At 29.1% G+C, this 21,733-nt stretch overlaps 3 protein-coding genes across 3 annotated transcripts; all 3 read right to left on the minus strand.

The window, feature by feature from the left end:
• Window positions 1–991: 991 nt before the first annotated feature.
• LOC108773314 (dynein-1-beta heavy chain, flagellar inner arm I1 complex) lies at window positions 992–5,964 on the minus strand. The gene is made up of 11 exons (XM_018539075.1): window positions 5,915–5,964; window positions 4,934–5,013; window positions 4,737–4,813; window positions 4,126–4,468; window positions 3,597–3,902; window positions 3,199–3,481; window positions 2,864–3,037; window positions 2,497–2,631; window positions 2,046–2,373; window positions 1,716–1,903; window positions 992–1,037 (listed from the first exon to the last, which is right to left on the minus strand). The coding sequence occupies exons 1-11, from the start codon at window positions 5,962–5,964 to the stop codon at window positions 992–994; spliced, it is 2,010 nt and encodes a 669-aa protein (XP_018394577.1).
• A 1,799-nt stretch (window positions 5,965–7,763) lies between these two features.
• Window positions 7,764–9,475, minus strand: LOC108773384 (2-aminoethanethiol dioxygenase). The gene is made up of 2 exons (XM_018539164.1): window positions 9,150–9,475; window positions 7,764–8,250 (listed from the first exon to the last, which is right to left on the minus strand). The coding sequence occupies exons 1-2, from the start codon at window positions 9,432–9,434 to the stop codon at window positions 7,849–7,851; spliced, it is 687 nt and encodes a 228-aa protein (XP_018394666.1). The 5' UTR covers window positions 9,435–9,475; the 3' UTR covers window positions 7,764–7,848.
• Window positions 9,476–15,017: 5,542 nt separating this feature from the next.
• Window positions 15,018–21,485, minus strand: LOC108773366 (E3 ubiquitin-protein ligase MARCH5). Its single transcript, XM_018539144.1, has 7 exons — window positions 21,152–21,485; window positions 20,333–20,545; window positions 20,085–20,253; window positions 19,580–19,788; window positions 19,169–19,487; window positions 17,979–18,147; window positions 15,018–15,332 (listed from the first exon to the last, which is right to left on the minus strand). Exons 2-7 carry the CDS (start codon window positions 20,508–20,510, stop codon window positions 15,177–15,179), a joined length of 1,200 nt encoding a protein of 399 aa, XP_018394646.1. The 5' UTR covers window positions 20,511–20,545; window positions 21,152–21,485; the 3' UTR covers window positions 15,018–15,176.
• Between the last annotated feature and the right edge of the window lie 248 nt (window positions 21,486–21,733).

Here is a 21,733-nt window from a genome sequence, read left to right on the forward strand (position 1 = left end):
AAACACAAAAGTATTTTATACATATATATTTTAAACAAAAGTAGAGTATATAGGCGAGTTCTAAACTCACAGAGCTCCGAGGGGAAGTGAGGGGCAAGGAGGTTCCGCGGCGCGGCGGGAACATCACTGGGCGAGGGGGATGATGGCACGGGGAGAAGATGACGTTATGGGTGCGGGTGAGGGTGATAACGTCGTGGTGAAGGGAGGGAGATGATGTCACGATGACAATGTCACGGGGTGGGGAGTATGTCACAAGGGTACGTCGCGGAATCCGCGGGGACGATGTCCAGGGTCCGCGATGTTACGGGGTCCGCGTTACTTGATATGGCGTATTATGTCACCGGGGTCAGTGACCGCCACGTTACCTTCGCGCCGGACCGCTGTCACTGACCCCGCATCATGGTAACGCACCGCGGTGGACCCCGCAATGGCTAACTCCCGCGAACTTCCCAGTACATCCAATGACGTCGTCTCCTGTGATGTGATCTCCTCGCCCGCACTCGTGACGTCATCCTACTCCACCTTTCTGTGATATTATCCTCCTCGCCCAGGATGTCATCCCTTCCCTCCCCGTAAAACTCTCCTCACCAGGTTAGAAACCGCGGCGCGTCTAGTCTACCGGTTCAATCTATTTATTTTATAATAATTATTTTTTTTCTAATTACCCCGATATAAAAAAAACTTCAAAATTTAATTTTAAAAAACCTTCAGCAACAATTTCTTTTTTAGAATATATTCTATGCATGAAAACATACTTTACAAAATTACAGGAAAATCGAAGGTGGGGGTGCGTCATACTTAATATTTACTATAGATTTTTCTGTTATTTTAACTTATTAGCAATCTTTATAGAAAAATTATTTAAGAGTTGATATACCGCGCGTATAGTTTCCATTATCATATATTTTTTTCCTTACTGTGTATACATTATATAATTTTCTTCAAGACTAATTACACACTGATATGTTTTATTATCGACGACATTCATTTATTACTTTTGCCGACACATCATTTGCTTGTATTGCTCCAATATATATCTAAAAATAATTTTTTTATAAATATTTTGTCTTCTAAATCTGAATCAATGGATAATCACTAATATTAGTGCTAAGTATGCCACTGATAATCAGTGAATAAAATGTGTAACCTAGCTAATCTTTATTATGTGATTTAATTAATCTTGTTTTAATACATAAATTTAATGAATATATGGTATTAGAAAATTCAAATTAACATGCCAATATCAGTATTTTAAGTTATATAATGCTTGAACTTTCTTTCTTTTTTAGTTGAACTTCACTGATTATCCAATGCCAAGTATGTCACTGGATAATTATAGTGACTATCCATTGATTCAAATTTATAGAGAGCATTAAAAGTATTTTGTACAAAAGTGTCTTGTTTCAAGTAAAAGAATGATAATACAGAGCTCTCAAACTCTTCAAAGCTCGATTGAAAAATATCACATTTTCACTATGGTGAAAGTTATACAATCAAGTAACAGCTCACTTTTATAAAATTCACTAGGTGTCTAGTTACACAATCGATTTCTTGAATATTTTTATCTTTTATAAAATATAGCGCAACAAAAACCACACGCGCGCGCATACACATACATATATACAAGCTTTTTTCTATAATTTTTTAATTATGTAAAATTATATTTATTATGTGAGTAGATAAAAAGAATATTAACTTAAAGCGATTTTACGTACGTCTCAGCTGCACAATCTCCTATACAATCGGACATATCCATCATTATATGGAATGATCGTTCTAAATATTGTTTAATGCATAGCATAATTACGTCTTTTGAGTAGCATTGAAACGGAGTATAATATGATTGACATAAAATCATATTATTACTACAGCTTTCAATTTCTTTACTAAACATTTCCCAAACCTAAAGAAAAAAAAAATGTATATTCTAAAATTTGCATTAAATATTATTATTACATTTTTATATATATTCTAACATAAAATAACATAATAAGATTGAATTCTTTATTTTTATCTTTTTTTTGATAAAAATTTGTTTTTCTTACCTGCACCCATTTCCTCGATAATAAATCTCTCAATGATTTCCTATATTTAAAGCGTTGTAAAGCATAAATTGCCTCGATGCCCTCTTCTACATTTTTTATCTCATCAAATATGCAGTCGATCAAATTTTTGACCATGTTCTCTAATTCCGTCACAAAGTTTTTAAACTTCAGCATGTTCTCGAGCCACGAAAATTTTGTAACATCTAAAATTTCGTGGCAGATCAATTTAATTTCGGCAAGAATCTCAGAAAATAAATTCTCTATTTGGCAACAACAAGCATCATATTTTATACCATTTGGACCGCCAATCATTCCCACTTTAGTACACCTACAAAAATTTTGTCACATGTCTATTATAACTGTATGCGTGTGTACGATAATGAACGCGTGCGAGTCATGCAGTGATATATTTATTATTCTGAACATGCATATGTAAAATATTACGTTTTACTTTTCAAACACTCTTGAAGTATTGCATATTTCAATGATATTATAACATCTTTGCATAAACGTATCAATGTAATTAAATATTAATTGTTCGTTCACATTCCAGTTGCTATTCAATTTAATAAGCGCAGTTATCTTCGTAATCTGCAATTTTGCAAAAAAAATGAACAAACGCTCGAATTATATAAAAATTACAACCAATTTTACCATTTTTTTTCAAATTGTTTATTAAATTTATAAGATTTCAGATACAAGTTATTTTGTTTTAACTAACATTTGCTAATGTTAACAGTTTATTAATTTTTTTTGTATGTTTGTAAAGAAACTGTTTTGCTTGATGAAAACTTGGTAAAATTGGTTACATATTTAATGTAAATACTTTATTATATATCGTCTTATATATTTGACAACAGGAGATGCATTTCTGGAGTACATTTATTCCATTTTCTATGTCGCCTTCTAGTATTATTTGCAAATTGACATAATTTTTACATTGAAGTACTATTTGTGTGCTTATAGCTTCACAAAGTACTTCTATGTTACTCCTAAAATGAACAAATTTGTTTATCCAACTTTTTAAATATATATATAATTTTAATATTAAGTGACAGGAATGAAAATATTAATATAGTTACGATTGCAAATAACAAATGATCAGTCAAATATTTTAATATATCATATTAAATAAATGTAAAAGATCGCGTACGACACATTATAAAACGGGGATTCTGTCCAGATGAACAGTATCAATAACAATATTTTCATTATGGGCTTTTCAATCTCATTTGGGCATTTCAGATTTTCACAAGCTTCTGATAGTATATTCAGATACATTATATTGGATGCAGCTTGTTCTAAGCTTTCGCGAAGCTGTAATGTTAAAAGTTGAAAGGAGTCCACGCTCGGTGAACAAATGTTCTCTAACAGATGCAATATCGATTGAACTTCCATATTCGATAATTGATCGTGCAAACAGCTTAAATTAAAATCTAAAAATAAAACATTTTATGTTCTTTTGAGACAAAAATAAAAATTGTAGTAAGCACGAACAGCTATAATAGCTTATGATTCGTAATATACAATGTAATAGCATTTGAAACTAACATTTTCTTGTCCAACATTGCACCTCGTCGAATATGGTTCGTTTACTGTTGCTTGTGGATGTACTTGACAGTACTTGCCGTATCTGTTTGACCCAATATTGTACTATTCTTTCGTATATATCAATCAATGCCTTTTCTGATTCCTGCAATTCCTTAGAAATATGCAGAATATCTCTCTGTAGTGTCGCAATATCAGACAAATTTTCTCCCGGTACATATAATTTGGTTAAATCCATTGGCTTGTAAACCCATTCGGTTAAGCACATTAGAAAATTGTGTAGATTTGAAAACAAATTGTTTCTAATAACTGTTCTTGTTAAAGAAAGAAAATATTTATCAATTATAAAATATGATGTTAAAAAACTAAACCGAAGAACAATGATTTCAAAAATATGATTTGAAAAATGATACAATCTGAATTTTTGATCAAAATATTTGCTATTTTTAGATATTTAAATTTCAAAAGTGTCTCGATAAAATTGTTATCAAACGTAATTGTCATATATAATTAAAGATTGAAAAAAAGATACTTTCAGGCCACTCATCATCGCTACGTGCGACGGTGATATACATGTTTTCCATTAACTTCAACACGCACATCATTGTGTTACGATTGATGCTGCCGAAGACAACTGTGGCATGAAAATTATCAACTGTAAACACGTGCCAAGGTATTCGTAAGAAATATACAAAATCGCTTTGATTATCATCCAAGATGCTTAACCGTGCTTTCAGTGTATCAACTTGAAAATATACACATAATAACATGTAAGCTGGGTTTTCAAAATATTCGCGAATTATCATATAACAATCCTCTTTCCAATCGGAATTCTTGATAGAAGGAAGAATTGTGAAATCTTTTATATATTGTACCTACAATAATACACAAACATATATCGTTTATATTAATGTTTACTGAAAAGATATATCTAATTGATATTCTAAAAATGCTAATTATTCTTTTTTTCTAGTTAGTTAATAACTGTATATTATATATATAATATTTGATGTCAGATATATAAAATATACAGATAGATTTTTGTACGATTATAAAAAATGAAATGAGAGATCTATTATGAAAAATAAAAAATAATATACACATATATGTGAGAATGTATCTAAATAAACTTGAAGGAATAACCAATTTGTCTAAATCTTGTTCATCAAAGACTGGTTTGATCAGTTCGGAAGATTGCTCCTCTTCGGTTTCAGGACTTTCTGAAACAATTTAGATGACATCATGCATACTTTTATATGTATATATACATGTTAATTAACAATTAATTTATTAATAAACAAATTGTTAAAAATGTTGGAAAAAAATTATGATAAAAAGACCTTGTCGACCAAACTCTTCGTTGTCTGTATCCATGTCCAAAAATTCTCGTTGAGGATCCAACGGTAATTTATCAATTTTCCTCGTTTTTTCCATCTTTCACAATCTATTTATTTTGATTTCTGTTTAATAAAAGTATTAAAAACGGTAACTACACACGCGAACGCGAATATATTTTAATAATGATGAACGTTAGTTACTAATTGCAAGAAATAACTAGCGAAAATGTTTGATAATGGCTGGCACAGTAATTCGTGACCACGTCGCCAAGTGACATGGTCACCAAGTTACGTTGTATCATATTGATAAAACAAATAATATGAAACGATTGTAAAGAGTACAGACCAGGAAATTCAAATAAATGCGAAAATAATAAGACTTTTTCAAACAAAAAAAAGTTAGAATTCATCAAATATTAGGTTGAGAATTGATAGGGAGTCGGAAAAAATCTTAAATGGATAGAAAGAGGACGTAGTATTGTTTTTTAATGGTTTGAAGTTACGTTACCTGTTACCGGAATTTGTTGGGAATAGGGATACAAAACAATGTAAATAAATAAAAATAATTTTAACAATAAATGTATAAGAAAAGAATTTAATGAAAGATAATAGGAAATAATTTTTCATGATTATCCTTGAAAGCAGTAACGTATTAATGTGTATACTTTAATCCTGGAAAAGAATTTTCAAAACTGTAAAAGAGGAAAAAAGTAATTGTTATACAAAAACGATATGGCAATACAGATGGCTTTAAGATCCTCTTAATGTATTTCTGTATATTTATTTGTTTTTTTTTTTGTCATAAGATTATTGAAGTGATCTTAAAAGATACAAGAGATATTATAAAATTAATTAAAACTAAAAAAAACAGTATTTCAAAGATATCATAAATTGGACCTTTGCCCCGCGCCCTCGGTGGGGGGTGGGTCCACAAGTTACGAGTCGTGGAAGGACACCGGCGGGGGTTTTAGTGGGTGCGAGTACCACATAATCCCGGGTACCCGTTCTCGCGGGCCCGTGGTATATGTAGGCATTTCCCCCGTCTTATAAAAAAAAGGATGTCATTGTTTGTAAATAAACAAAGAGGTGTAACAATTATATTTTCTTTCTTTATTTACTCTAGCTTTCCCGCTAATTGCCAACATAAAAATCACTCAATCTATTTAGCAAATTTGACAGTTATTAACTGTGTATATGTACAATCTAATTTTCTACATCTATTCCAGTTTTTTTTTTTAAATTAATATACATAAAAATATTTAAATGCTAATCATAATATAAATGGAGTAACTGATAAAAAATCCAATATGCATTGCACTATAAGTGTGATATTAACATTAATGTATTTTATATTATTTTACTATACCTATTATATTAATACTTATTTTAAAAGTATATACAGCGTGATTCAAAATAACTTTTTGTCCTTAAAAAGATATATTCCTGACCATATTTGAGACAATTTTTCCTTTAGCAAAATTTTGTTTAAACACACATTATATTGACACATTATATGTCTTATTTTGTATGGTTTTAGTAAAAGATAATTGTTAAAGAATTTTTTGTAGAAATGTAAAATTAGATAAAATAATAGCGCAAAGTCAACATAAGTATTTGCAAATCGCGTTTTCTTGTGAGAAAAGTGTAGTGAGAACCTACTACCTTCTATACATGACTTGTAATACGCGATTTCTCTTTATAACCAAAAAAGCTTTGAACAATTATTGCAAAAAAAAAATTGTCTCAGAGAATGATCGGAAATACATGTTTTTTTAAGGATAAAAAGTTATTTTGAATAGCCCTGTATATCATATTTTTCTTGACAAATGTATAGTACCTTTAGTAGATACAAATGTCTAAATTCGCTATACAAGGTGTGCTGAAATTTGAGGATGATATTATTACAATGTAACTTCGTGAAAAATTAAGTAATGAAAGTATATTATGTCTATGTATACATACAATATTTAACAATAACATATTGATTATAGAAATTGACTTAATTGGGACGAAATTTACAAAACAATCATTTTCATGAGTTCACAATATAAACATTTGATTGCATCTTGCCAATATATAAAACATAAATCTTGAATACATTTACATGTAAATACATATAATATATATATGTATAATTTCCATGAGTTCACAATATAAACATTTGATTGCATCTTGCCAATATATAACATAAATCTTGAATACATTTACATGTACATATATATATATATATATATATATGTGTGTATATATCACGGAGTTAGAAATATAGAAGATCCAATTGAATACCTTTTTCATATGCAGCCTATATTAATATGTGATTATTTTAGGTCAATTGGCGCTTTCGTCACTAGGCGTCATAGATACAAGTACCGAACGAAAACAAATATGTCAACTTTAAATGTGGTGTAAACATGTGAGGTAGTAAAAAGTAGTTTTGGTTAAAAAAAAAAAAACTAAATACAATCAATACAATACAATAGGGAAAAATCTTATAACCAAAAATATACATCTACCTGATAAAAAAGAAGAACAGTTTCAGAAGAAGAACTCTATATACATTTAACGAATTTCTGTTTCATTTTTAATATAGACATCTTTTTTATATGCATAATAATATTTATTATGCGGAAATATTGCAATAATACTGAAACATATGAGCTGTACATACATGAGAGCAAGTGAGACTGTCAATGGACTTGACTCTCAGACATCCTCTAGTAACAGTCTTCCAAATTATCCCAAGATAATTACAGCTCGAGGAGGCTAGTCAGACCACCTATACTTCTAACACCGTGGTATATACAATATATGTGTGTATATGTGTGTGTGTGTGTGTTTGTGTCATAAAGATTATGTAAAAATCTATATGATCATGTATTGCAAATACAAAATTCACAAATTAAGATGTAAAAAATATCTTAATTATAATAATTTTGTAAGGGAGGTCCCATATAGTCTAGATTCAAAGAATAAAAGTCTGATATATTCTCTACAACTGATAATTGCACTTCTTCGATTATATCTGCCGATTCTGTATATAACTTAGACTTGACTGTCTTGAAGAATGTACACGGTCTTGTTCCGTTGCCAAACTCATTGTCGTATGGTGGACTGAGTATGTCTAGAAAAGCTGCAGGACCTTCCACACATGAAATTTCATGAAGATTTTTTTCTGTTGGTGTTAAAATGCAAGCAGGTGAATTGCTATGAAGACAGACAGGTCGATGCTTAACTGCCGCAATCTCTTCCTTGGCTTTAATTACATGATTACTCTTTGTCTTCAAACTGTAGCTGCTTAATTCTACCATACCACTGATTACCTATATTATGATACATTATATTCATAAATATTATTGGTATACATTGGCTTTCGCATTAGGAAATTTTACCCATGTAAACACTAATTTAGATTTTAAGAGAACTTGCAACTTTAAATTAAAAAATTCTCAATTATTAGGTTGATGTAAAAATAATGTCGGTTTAAAGTACTTTTAAATAATTTAACAGATTATGCTTATTGAATTTCTTATTACATTATTTGTCAAATAGTAGATATAATTAAATATTTATAAAAGTTAAAAGAAACATTTGCTCAATATCAATCTGTATAATAGCGAATTTGATTGGATGCATTCAGTGTGCATTAGTGCACATTAAAGTCGTGCTCAAATCGACATAAAAACTTACATATGCTTAACAATAGAAATATAAAAATGGATTAAACACAAAATCTTCAATTATATTATAATTTCGTGTTTATATATTATAATATTAATCCAATCAAAGTAATCCCCTTCACTTTCCATAAATTCATTATTTACTAAAATTGTATTGAAAATGACCCAAACATAGAGTTGGAACGTTTATTTTTTATTGTAATTTGGATGAAGAAGAGTAAAAATCGAAACATTTCATGCATTGTATATTAATAACTAGTAAAAAATTGCCTTTAACAGTTGAGCTGGCTATTATAATTCCGTGTAAATTTATGTATTACGAAAGTAGTCTTTTAAACCGCGAACCGAACAATTCTTCGGTCTTGAAACGCCACTCTATTTAAAGCTAATTTTCTTTAATTTGAAATGTTAAATCTAATGTTCTTTAATTGAGGAATAATCTTTGTATTATATATTGATTTCTATGTACTATACATTATAGTATATAGAAATTATTATAGAATAAATTTATATAAACAATAATGTATTATAAGCGTTTTTACCTTTAACAAACCATGCATTTCAGGATGATCATGCATTGGCATCTTGACTCCATGTTTTAATATGAAAATTGCAATTGTTATGTCCTTGTTCTCAAATATATCCATCACACACATAGGTGCCGGTTGTTTACTGACAAAATCAAGAATATTTTTATCGAGTTTTACGTCCTCGGCTGTTATCTTATTTATCAGGTTCCACAATTTGTCTAAGCTTTTTTGACAAAGCCGACGATCACAAAATGTTTTCATTGCCTGTTTTCCCAAAATTTCAATTGCCGATGCCATAATCAAATATATTAGTATATTGCACTTCTTTTCTTGAACTTTAAATCATCTGGATTGACAAGCGTTTATAAAGTATTTATATTCAATCATATACCTGGAAAAGATTTTATTTACAATAAGGAAAAAGCATTTGAATATTCAATTTTCCTTCAAAAACTTTAAGAAAAAAGTAATATCACATAAAATATTTTACAAAGTATTAATATAAAACTTTTTAGTAGCTTACCATATACAGAGATAATATCCTTTTTCTTACATTCTAAAATTCGTAACAATGTGTTATCAAGAAATAATGCAAGAAAATTAAAAATATTAAGTCCGTATTTGCAGCAGTAAGTTTTTTACTTTGTGTATATGTTTATTAAAACATAAACAAAGAAAGAGTAGTTTATATCAATACTTGTCTACGTGATAAGAGTGCGGTTACATAAAATGAGAAATAGCAAAATGGAATAAAAATGGAAAAGGCAAATAATAAAATAGGAATTAATCAGAGCAATTTTGTTACAATTTTTTGTAGCTGAGTTTCACACATGAGAAATATATTTTCGAAATGGAACATAATAACCTCGACAGCCTGTCACATGAATTCGTCTACATGGTAAAGTATTTATTACAGTATATCTACAAAATATATTTGATATTTTAATAGTTTATACATATAGTTTTTTAAAAGAGACAATTAAAACGTAGTTATTGTAATTGGTGATAAAAGGAATACTAAATTACATAACACTCTTATTTTACAAATAATATACATGCTAATTTAATATTTATAGATTTTAATTTATAAAATAAATATTTGTGATATAATAGCAAATTGTATTGATCCTTTATTAACAAATATAATTCTTATAGAAAATAAGATTAGGCACTGGTTGTAATAAAATTTACTCCATCAGAATAAGGACTCCTCTTCGTCCTAATAAGTGAATTGCAAGGTTTTACTAAATGGCAACAACTCGTAATCCTTTAACAACTTTAAAGTGTATATGTATAGTATAAAAACAAATCTATATAGATCATATTTCAAATATATACTGACTTCTCTCAATGAAACATCATTCTATAATCTTCCTTTTTCTTTCAAAAGTAGACAAAAAATATAAAGAGCAGGTCTTTTTATGATTACTATCAAATTTTCGTCCAGCTGTTCTTTATTACAATTAGTGTCTTCAGTCTTATTTCTTGCAATAATTATATTTGTTAATAAAGGATAATACGATTTACTATAATACTGTATTATAAATATTTATTTTATCAGCTATAAAAAAATGTTTTTGTCATCTACAAATATTAAATTAGCATAATCTACAACAGCATAACAATATTTTGTCATTAGTAATTTGGTACTCCTTTAAGCACGAATCACAATAATTATATATTTTAATTATTCTTAATAGAAAAAAAATATATATATAATTAAAATATCAATATTTTATAGACATACTGTAATGAATAACATGCAGATGAATTTATGTAACATGCTATGGAGGTTATTTTATTTCGTTTTGTAAATATATTTTTCATTAACATGTGAAATCTAACTACGAAACAACAAAATTGTTTTGATTGGTTAACCCCTTCATTTGCTTTTCCTTATTTTGTTTCATTCCACGATATCTTATCTTATTCCATTGTGTGTCTGTGCACTCTTAATTTATATGTTAATAAATCAGAGCTACATTAAGTTTTATATTAAATCATAACTCATAATAATAATGAAATATCCATATCTATGAAAGAGAATATGTTTGTCTCTTACGAAAACAAATTATATAAAAATCTGTACAGAATTCGAATATTTGACAATAATATATTATAATTCATATAAAGAAATGTTAGAAAATTAAAGTAAAACTAAGCTATAATTGCACCTACTAAGGAAACTTATGATGAAAGGGCGGCAAGATACACCAAAAAAAAAAGGTAAATGTACAAAATATCCTGTCCACTTCAAACTTTGATAAAAATATTCTTAATCGATGTGTTCCATTGTTAAACTGAAGATTTGACAAAAAGAGCGTCACTCTACTCTGCAAAATAAGACATTAATCGAAAGTTGACAACACTGTTCAGACAGAGAGAAATAAGGCCGGTATTCATAGTCGGTTTTCATTTCAAGACTGCCTTAAGTTGTCTTAAGACGCGATGCGGCCCCTTGATTGGTTCGTGACATCCTTAAGCAAATCTTGAATATAAGAATCGACTTATGTTTACTTTTTTCCTGTTACTGTTGAAATCGCCTATACACTTCCGCTAATACATCCATTTTCGGTTTGAGAACTATATGGCTACATCCATTTTTTGACTCTGTCGATAAAATTGTAGCATGAGAACATCGAAAATGACTGTAAAAAAAAAGCTATTTTTCGATATTATTGATAAATGCATTATGATGCACATGCTACAGCTAAAAATTAATAAAAATCTTTTTTGTAGTATTAAGTATTTTATTTAAAAGAACGAAGCCTTACTTCAACCGCAGTAAGTTGTTTTCTTTGTTAAATACATGAAGGAAGATATAAGGAGACTCCACTCGGTCTCGCCAGTCTACAAGACATGAACCCATTTTAGGTTTCGAGTTCCGTTTCCGATTCTCGACACTCGCAGCGCTCGTGAATTTAGTAGTGCTGCGCATAATGAGTGCGAGTAAGAGAAATGATCATTTCTCTTACTCGCACTCATCAGAATCGGAAGCTGAACTCGAAACCTAAAATGGGTCCACTTTTATTTTACGGAGTGGAGTCTCCTTATATCTTACTTCCTGGTTAAGTATAAGTACACCATTAATTTTGAAACCTATGATCGTTCATTAGAAACAAAATGAGTTTCTTTGCAGAGCGTTTGAACCGTATACATATTTTATTATTTTTGGAAGATTTCCCAAGTTTTCCTGGGTAAATAAGTTTTTTACCATGAATGTACGGACTTTCAAAATGACAACTGCATAGATTTTAAAGGCGTCCATTCAGAACCAATTTTGGCCATTTTCAATACCTTTAGATTAAATTTTCTCAAAAACATGATAGAGCAATTTCATTTACAAATTCACTTTCAACAAAAAAATTTGTAAAATCACTTTGTTCTGTTCGCGATTTAAAAAAAATGGTTTAAATGTATGACAGTATTATTATTGATTTCGAATAATGGATATTTACGGATAGTATATTTGTAGCTTTAAATACCTGATATTTAGCACTATTATAAAATGAATATAAACATATGGCATGATACACACAAATTACAATTATATCATACAAAAAATTAACTATGAACACTGTAAATTTATATAAGTAAATAATCATGATTTCCTTATATATTTGGTACAGAGATTACTTTATGACAGCATTTACATGTAACATTAGATTACAAAATATAGTTCATAAACCTTATATATATAGTATACCTAATATAGTATGAATAAACAAATGTGTGTGTGTGTGTGTGTGTGTGTGTGTGTGTGTGTGTGTCTGTGAGGGCTCGCGCAAAGTAGTTTATTTTAATCAATATAGTCAATTTTCATAGAAAAAATTTATTGTAAATGCTAATTCTGTGCCACGATAACAAATTCTATTTGCAAATATATATCGCAAAATTATTTGCAGGTGTAATAAATATATGTATATATTATATATATATATATACATATACACATAAACATATGTATATATGTGCTATAAAAATTATTTACAACAAATACTATTTCTCAAATATGCAAATTTGTTTGCTATAATCAGCAAACAAATTTAATAATTAAATTTTGTAATTTTTTTTGCGTTTATAGCAAATTTTATTCTTTTTGTGTTTCTGAAATTATTAATGATAAAAAATGTTTCAAATGTAAGTGAATCGATTTCGAAAGGGACTCCTACTTTTTTAAATGGGATTATATGATCTTTTTACATAGTATGATTCCTCTAATCATAGAGGAATCATACTGTGTAAAAAAATATGTTGCAAAATATGTTCACTTCGAAATTATTCCACTTTCACCAGAAACATTTTGTCATATTATATTATTAATAATTTCGGAGAAAACTGATTGTATTAATTAAAATAGACTATCCTGCATATGTGTATGTATACATATACATATTTATATATGACATCTTTGTTCTGTAGACGTATCTAAAGTTACAGTAAAGTTTTATGTAACAAACGTGTATCGTATTGTAATTTATTACATTAATTTTTTCTCTGCAATAGCTCTTGAGTAAATTATTTTGCTATAACATAAAATTTAAAAATAATTATCAATAGATTAATTAAAGTTACAAAACAATAATAACATAAAGAAAAAGAAAAAAAAACTATTTCTGTTTCTATTTTTATTATACAAGGAAGATTAAAGAAAATATTACCGGTGTAATATAATTATTTAAAAAATACACTGTTCCTTTAAATGTTTATTTAAAGGAAATGTCACTTTTGCATTGTCTAACGTCTTATATCTTTTGGAAAATGCAATCCTAAATTAATCATTAATCTTGCTCAAATATAATCTTTATTTTTGTATGTTTATGTACATACATATATCCTTTATTCTATAGTATAAGAATATAAGGTATTACATTTTCATGGTTACCCAAGCGTCTTGAATATGGTAGCTGCTCTTTAATTAATCAAAACATTACCCCAAATTATAAAAAAATAACATAATTGCTACCATATGCATTCCACTAAACTTGGAGCAACATTTGCTTAGTTGTTCTAATTTAGTCTGCTGCCATTATGTGCATAACGGAAGAAACCTTAGTAATTTATTTAGAATACCCCCCGTATCTAAAATCTTAATAAAAATACTCTTATTTGACGCGTTTTTATTGGAAATGAAAGAATCTGGCAAAAAATGCGCCGTTCGATCTCGTGAACCGGAATATTAAAAGCGTTAAAGTTCGAGATTTTTTAAAGGTTAAGATATTTGTCAATGATACAGGGGGATATTCTAAATAATTACCGAAACTTTATTTTTTTATACCATGATGAATATTTGGATGTATAATATTAAAGATTATATTTGTCAAACTATTTATGAATATCACTATTGTAAAGCGCTGATCTGCTTTATATTTGAAAAGTTATATCCATGTTAATCAATGTTGTTAGGCGAGTCACCTTTTCGTGCTTCGAGTGTGGCATCAACGCTGTACTAATGTCGAACTTATAAAGATTCTATTAAAGTCCTATTTTGATAAGTCTATGAAAATTATATCACCTTATTGAAAAATCAATAAATATTATAGAACAATGTACAAATTTTAAAAAGACCACGGATTCTCATTATCTACAGCGAATTCAACTGGACGTACTCAATGCTGCACTGATGTACATTAAAGTCGTTGTATTGTACATAGACTGATGTAAAACTGTGTGTTTAATATAAATATAGAAACACACAGAAAGTTAAACCATGAAAAAATCTTCAGCACACTTTATTGCGCTGTTAAGTAAAATATATATTTTACAATTTCAAATATTTGCATTTTACTTTTACACTCAGATAAATTAGCATAAAACGGTTTTAATGTGTATCAGTGCACACACTAGCGTTCAATCAAATGCACTATTAATCATCCTGCTGCCAGATATGGACAAATCCCGCTAAAACTATAGGATCTTTTTTTTACACTCTATATACATTATTGAATTTTTCTAGCGCAGCAGTGCATATATGTGAAAAAGTGACTCGTCTACTAACACTGATATTAATCAACATTGGAATATTCATTACTATTTTATTTAACTTCGATCACTTTCGGAATCTTGTTGCCTTTTGTACAATGCTACGTTGCTCTCCGTATAGTCCATTACACGTCGCTGACATTGTCTCTTGTATTGTTGTTGTTTATGATAAATCTTGAATGCACCTTTTATTGTTATAAAGGCTGCACCACCCTAGAGATATAAAAAACAGAAATATACTATGTATCTTTACTGCATTTCTTATTAAAGTACTCTTGAGGTAATTTAGAAACAGCAATCCTAAAAGAATGTCGAGGCTGTAATAGTTTTTAAATTAATAATGATTAAAGTCTAATTACAGAGCTGACATTTTATGTGCTCATGATAAAGTATCAAGTCAAGTAAAGGTGCTTCACGGGATTACGGGAATCCTCTATTCAACTTCAAAATTATCATACAAATATGCAATAATACTTTTATTTAAAAATTGCTCTTATTTCTAATGTAAAATCTATTTGTACATTACATTCACACACAATTAGTATCGAAACATATCACAAGATGTTCAATAGTGAAATAATACGGTATGTGATAAAACCAGTGTTAGAGCGTCCAATTTTTCCGAAATTTCTTGCAAGACCTCTTTTGTGATAAAATACATCTGTTAATTATACACGTAAATAACCGCGTCTATTCTTAGCTCTGAATTGCCCATTAATTAATTTTATTATTATTATTATTTAAAATCTCAAGAGCTCGCAATTTACTTTATTATATATTGTTGCTCAAGTATAAGCACATTACACTAAATAAGTGACCAAAGTAATGTAATCTGCGATATAACTTACTTATCGATATAACCTACTTATTTTATTAAATTAATCGATCCAATGTTTCAAGACATCTTCTTTCTATTGTGTAAGGTGAGTCACTTATTTCCAATATGACTTATCGTCTTTAGGATCCTCTTAACACTGTTGAACAGTGTTATAGTTTTGAAATTTTTACCTCTAAATTACTCAAGAATACATCTTTAACAGAAAATGCAGAAGTGGGAGACTTTATATAGTACCATGAAAAATTATACGCACATAGCAGAAAACTATTTGTATAATAATCCAGTTCTACAAAAATAAATAACTTATAATAGTAGTTTAAACAAGACGGTTATATTATAAAAAAATTAATTTTTTATAATATAAAATTAATTTTTTATATATAAAATCATTTTGTAGATAAGAGGGAGAGATAGCTTTGAAGATGAATATGCATTTTAGGTGATACCTCACTGATTTTAATGTGTTTTTAATTTGATATTTAACTTTAATTTGCCTGGATTTTGGTGACGCACTCTGTACAAGATGTCATACAAAAAATAATAAAATTTTGAAAATGAGCTTTATATAAATATATCTCGAAAACTATAAGAAACCGCCGATTAATTTATAAGTTGATCAGTACCTTCAACTCTATAATATGTCAAGATTAATATCATCGAAGATATCTCTTAATGTAAAAGTTCACCAGCTTTAATTTATCATATCTCCTAAACCACTTCCTAATGCCACTTCCCACTTAATTCTTGTGGGGAAACACTCAAGATACTCTCCTACAACATATCTAAAGAACATTGAAATCGGTGAGGTGTCACCTAAAATGCATATTTACCGCTTTGAATACCTTCTTCTCAGGCTAATTAGTTATTATGTAATAAAATGTTTTGTATTTTTCCGTTGTGCTAGTAGTTACAAGTACCCCTCCTCTAAGGGAATAATTTTGAATTATTTTGGGGCAGTTTTGAATATGTAAAAATGAAAGATTAAGCGTTTCTCATGTACTAATATTTATTTATTTATACAAATAAAAGCCTTTTTTTGAAAATATAATAAAAGTTTTAAAAAATGAAAGTTTAGAACTTGTATAATGATTAATCAAATAAAATTAAAAACATAATAAACTTTGTTTTTAAATTATCAAAATTTAAGTTCCAAACAGACTATCCTTCTTAACTCTCATAACTTTCCTTTATAACAAAAACTCTTACAAATCTCTTATAAAAGTAATAAAATAAATTACAGCATTTGAAAGATCAACCAATGAAAAACTCTTGTAAACAGGCTGCGTCCTGTAACTTATTGTATATCTCAGTTAACCATTAAGTGTGGAAAGATATTAAAAAACTGTATATTCGTACCTATTATACTGTCGAGAACGATAACAAATCTGCAGTATATAGTCCTTATCCTTGAGAGTGCTTGCGTTATAAATTTAATAATAGATCGCATCTGACACTCATTCAATCAAATGTAACCTTATCATATATATCTACAAACTACGAAGGAGTTATGAGATCTCGCATAGCTTGCAACAGTCGCAACTGAAGTGAATATGTTCTAAAGTGCCCCGTTTGCTTTGTTCAAATATACCTTAATATACTCTATCAATCACATTGAAAAAAAATCTTATTTTATTTACCAGAATGTCAATAAAAACCAAATAATCTTTATTTAGATACGGACATAAGAAAAAAACATAGCACAACAAAATGTAAATTATTTAATGATTTAATTTCAAAATGCTTATGTATGCGAGACAAAACATATAGTACAAAGGCACAAAAACACAAAACGCTTCGAGATTAGATTAACAATTGCAACCGTGGCAATTATCACTTGACAATTATCTGTGATTGCATTGCCATTTCAAAAATTACAATTTATAATCATAGAAAAGGACAGTTCATTTTTAATTTGAAAAGTTCAAAACTGCCCCTGTACAAAACAACCCCTCTCTGCCCTACATAATGAAAAAGATACATTTTTAGATTTTGTTTTCAAAATAAATTCAAAAAATACATACCAATAATGTTCTCTGAAAATTAGAACTTATACTTTCGAAGAATATCCTTCCGCACAGACTAGCAATGGTTGGCAATAAAAGTGCGCCGCAAAGAACACGCGTTGCAGATACCGGATCATTCATTGGTGGTATATCTTCAGATTGTATACTTGTGTCTTCGTCAGTATAACTGTAATAATTATATTAAAAGCACTATATCTTAATTCTTTCTTACTGTATTTTCTATTTTATTGTTATTTTTTACAAATGAAGACTATTAAGTTATAAATATATAATTAAATATCGAAGAGAATAAGATTTGAAATATATAATTTTTAAACACATTTATACAGAGGATGAATCATCAGAAATTGTTACTTTTAACAGGGATAAACAAGGACAATATAATTGAGTAAAAATGATGTTCTTGTTTGAACTATTATTATATATTTTATACAAATATATTGTATAAAAATTGTGTAAAACGTTTTGACCTAACTAAGTTCTCATCAATCACAAAAATTAAATAAATACATATACAAAAATACAAATAAAATCCGAATTTAGATTTATTGGTAAGTACGTAATATGATACTTCCTACACGTCATCGTTAAGAATTAATAAATTACAACAATATAGTAAATGAATACTATTATTTATTTATTTATTTATTGTAAAAGCAAAAGGTAAGGCAATAACAATAGCTGTTGCTATGAGATTATACAGTAATGTATAAAAGTACAATATGATATAAGCTAGTAATATTGGATTAGGAAAAGTTTTTTTTACATATAGCCGACAGGTGGGTCTTCCATAACATTTTTTCAGAATTTTTCCAGAATTTTTGAATACTGTATTTCTTATGTTGGTAAAAATAGTTACCAATAAGAAAATGCAGTATTAAAAAGTTAACAAAAAATTTTGAAAAAATTTTTAGAGTTTTATGACAAGAAGATACACAATTTTTGTCCCTTGCAGTCTTTTTGTAAAGTTAATAACATTTGACAAAAAAATTATTAAAGATCAATATTTGGCTATCTTTAAAAATTAATATCTCGTTAATCATTGTAAAATTTGCAAAGTGGTAAAGGACTTTTCGACTCAGTTTAGTCCGCTCTATCTACACAAAAGTAATTGAAAGAAACTCTCGGGACACCCTATATATAATAAATTTTACATATTTATTAAGAATAATATTGTTAATACAAACCTGCTTGGTAAAAAATGTCTTAAAATAGGAACTTTGGATGCATGCCGCCTCAAAAAGCTAAGGGCTTGATCTTCCCAACGAAGCATTTTTCCCAAAACTAACATAATTGGAATAGTTGGCAAGCCAACCAGTAGTACTAAAGGATCCGCCTGTTCCATCATAGTAAGACCGTCCTTGTGACCCACCACTTGCATAACAGTAACCGCACCATAAGTCACAGCTGTCCAATATATGGATCCAACTACAATACCAGCAGCAATAAAAGGACATACTCGGAAGATAACTGTGTCGATCGTATCGAGTACCACCACTAACGGACCTGCAATTAATTTGTATGTAAGAAACTTTATATATGTAAGAATCTTTACGCGCGCGTGAGTATGCGCTCACACATGTGCATAAAATATTCACCCATATTTGGATAAACTATAATATATTCTGTATTGCATTGTGGACATGCTACAGCATGTCCAGCATGACCCTTTTGCTTTTCATCTACCCATCTCTGAATACAACCCTGATGAACCCATTTTGTAGTACCTCGGCAATGACACGGTTTAACCCACGCTGCAGTTGCATCATCTTCATCAGTTGCAAAACATACCCAACAATACCGCCTACTAGATAAAAAAATTAATATTATAAATTGATATGGTATCAGACAACAGTCACTATAATTTACTGCAAGATTCTAAAATAACCAAAAATTAAAAAATATATATTTTTTTAAGAATATTTTTTTATGAAAATGTATAAAATAAATATACCAAAATCCAATATGTCAATTTACAATCTGATCAAGTCTCTGTATATTATCTTTTTATTATGATATATATATATATATATATACATATTTATATTACATATATATAATATAGTTTATATATATTGCTCAAAACAGTTAATGTCAACTTACTCTTCTTCTGGAGTCAATGATGGCACACTAGATGTAATTTGATTCGGCGAAGATGCTCCATCAGTGATATCAACAGATAATTCATGATCAGTTACATCATCCCATGCATTTTGAGAACTATCTTCTTCTAGCGATGCTATTTGTGCCATAGCTTGAGAATCAGATACTTCTGTTATAAAAAAAGATACACACATACAGTTTATAAATTCTCTGTATATTAGGCAAAATATTCGTTTGCAGTATGTTACCATTGTTAGAGTCAGTAGTTAGTCTATCCGACCTCAAATTTGTACGTAATCTTCTTAAAACTTCTTCTACACTTGGAAGACGTCTGATATTGGCCCTGGTTGTACCTGATTCAATTCGTACTATTCTTCCAAGACTATCAACTCCATAAGAAATATGTGGCATATTATCGTCCGACATTATATCTCAGCAAAAGTTCACAAGTTCGTTACCATCTTAAGAAAACAATACTTAATTATTACTACAAACACGTTGCTCTATAAACATGAAGTATTAAAGAATACTTTTGAACTATATAGCATATTTACTCTTAATGGAAAAACTTTATTGCTTTTGATATCTGAATACATGAAGGGAGGTTATATTATTAATTAGCAGAGAAGATTCCATCATATAAGTTACACTTTTGACATTTTATTACAAAAATCATGTAAGTAATATGCGAGTATTTTTTGTGTACACTGTGCGTAAAATGGATATTATTATGCATACAATTTTACACGAGTTTTTTTTTTTTTATTTTTATTAAAATACTATTCACCATTATCTCTTCATACAATATCAAAAAGCATAAATACACAAATTTGACCTTAAACAATAATGGGAGCTTTCCAACAAGTGACACTGTGTAACACAATGATCGTTTCATCTTTATTTAACGTTGGCGAATAACAAGGATGTAATGATTCGCTGTATTACATTGTATCGCTTGTGTCCTTTGCTGAAAAGCTCCCAATATAAGGACTACGGTATGTCAGTACCGTTTACTTTAATAAACAAACTTGCGATTATCAACTACTATATCAAATAACGTAACATACGTAAACAGGTTGAATGTGGGTCGTGTGGTTGCTTTCGTTGATCCACGTCGATCCAAGATAAACGCGCGTAGCGCACAGCACGAGTTAAAAGTAAAACAGTCGGGAATTGCAATTGTAAAGCGTACGAAAACCAAAAACGCGAACGTTTCATAAAGATTTGTGCGGATCGGTAACTCCTCTCAGATATAATCATACAAAGGTTATACGTCAGAATATGACGATACAAAACTGATGCTTTCGTATGAGAGTGCAAAAAAAGTGATAGCTCCTAGGACTTTGTAACGCTTGTTTACATTTCAGCGAATGGTAATGCAGCACTGTATACAAGTCTCAAGTTCTTATCAACGATAACGTGGACGTGGATATGTACCGCAAGTTTCATTTATAATTATTTAATATAGAGACTTTTTGCAATATATCATGTACCCAGATATATGCTGATTTAGATATTAAAATATTAACCTATCAGATACACCGGAATACACGATTCTGATAGGTTAATATTTTAATATCTAATATCTGGTCCTCCATTGTGCGCAGCCCTAAGCCCGGATCTAGAGTTTTAAGCCTTAAGCCATAAGG

This window comes from Cyphomyrmex costatus, unplaced genomic scaffold (assembly GCF_001594065.2).
Source record: "Cyphomyrmex costatus isolate MS0001 unplaced genomic scaffold, Ccosl1.0 scaffold205, whole genome shotgun sequence".
Classification (NCBI taxonomy): Eukaryota; Metazoa; Arthropoda; class Insecta; order Hymenoptera; family Formicidae; genus Cyphomyrmex; species Cyphomyrmex costatus.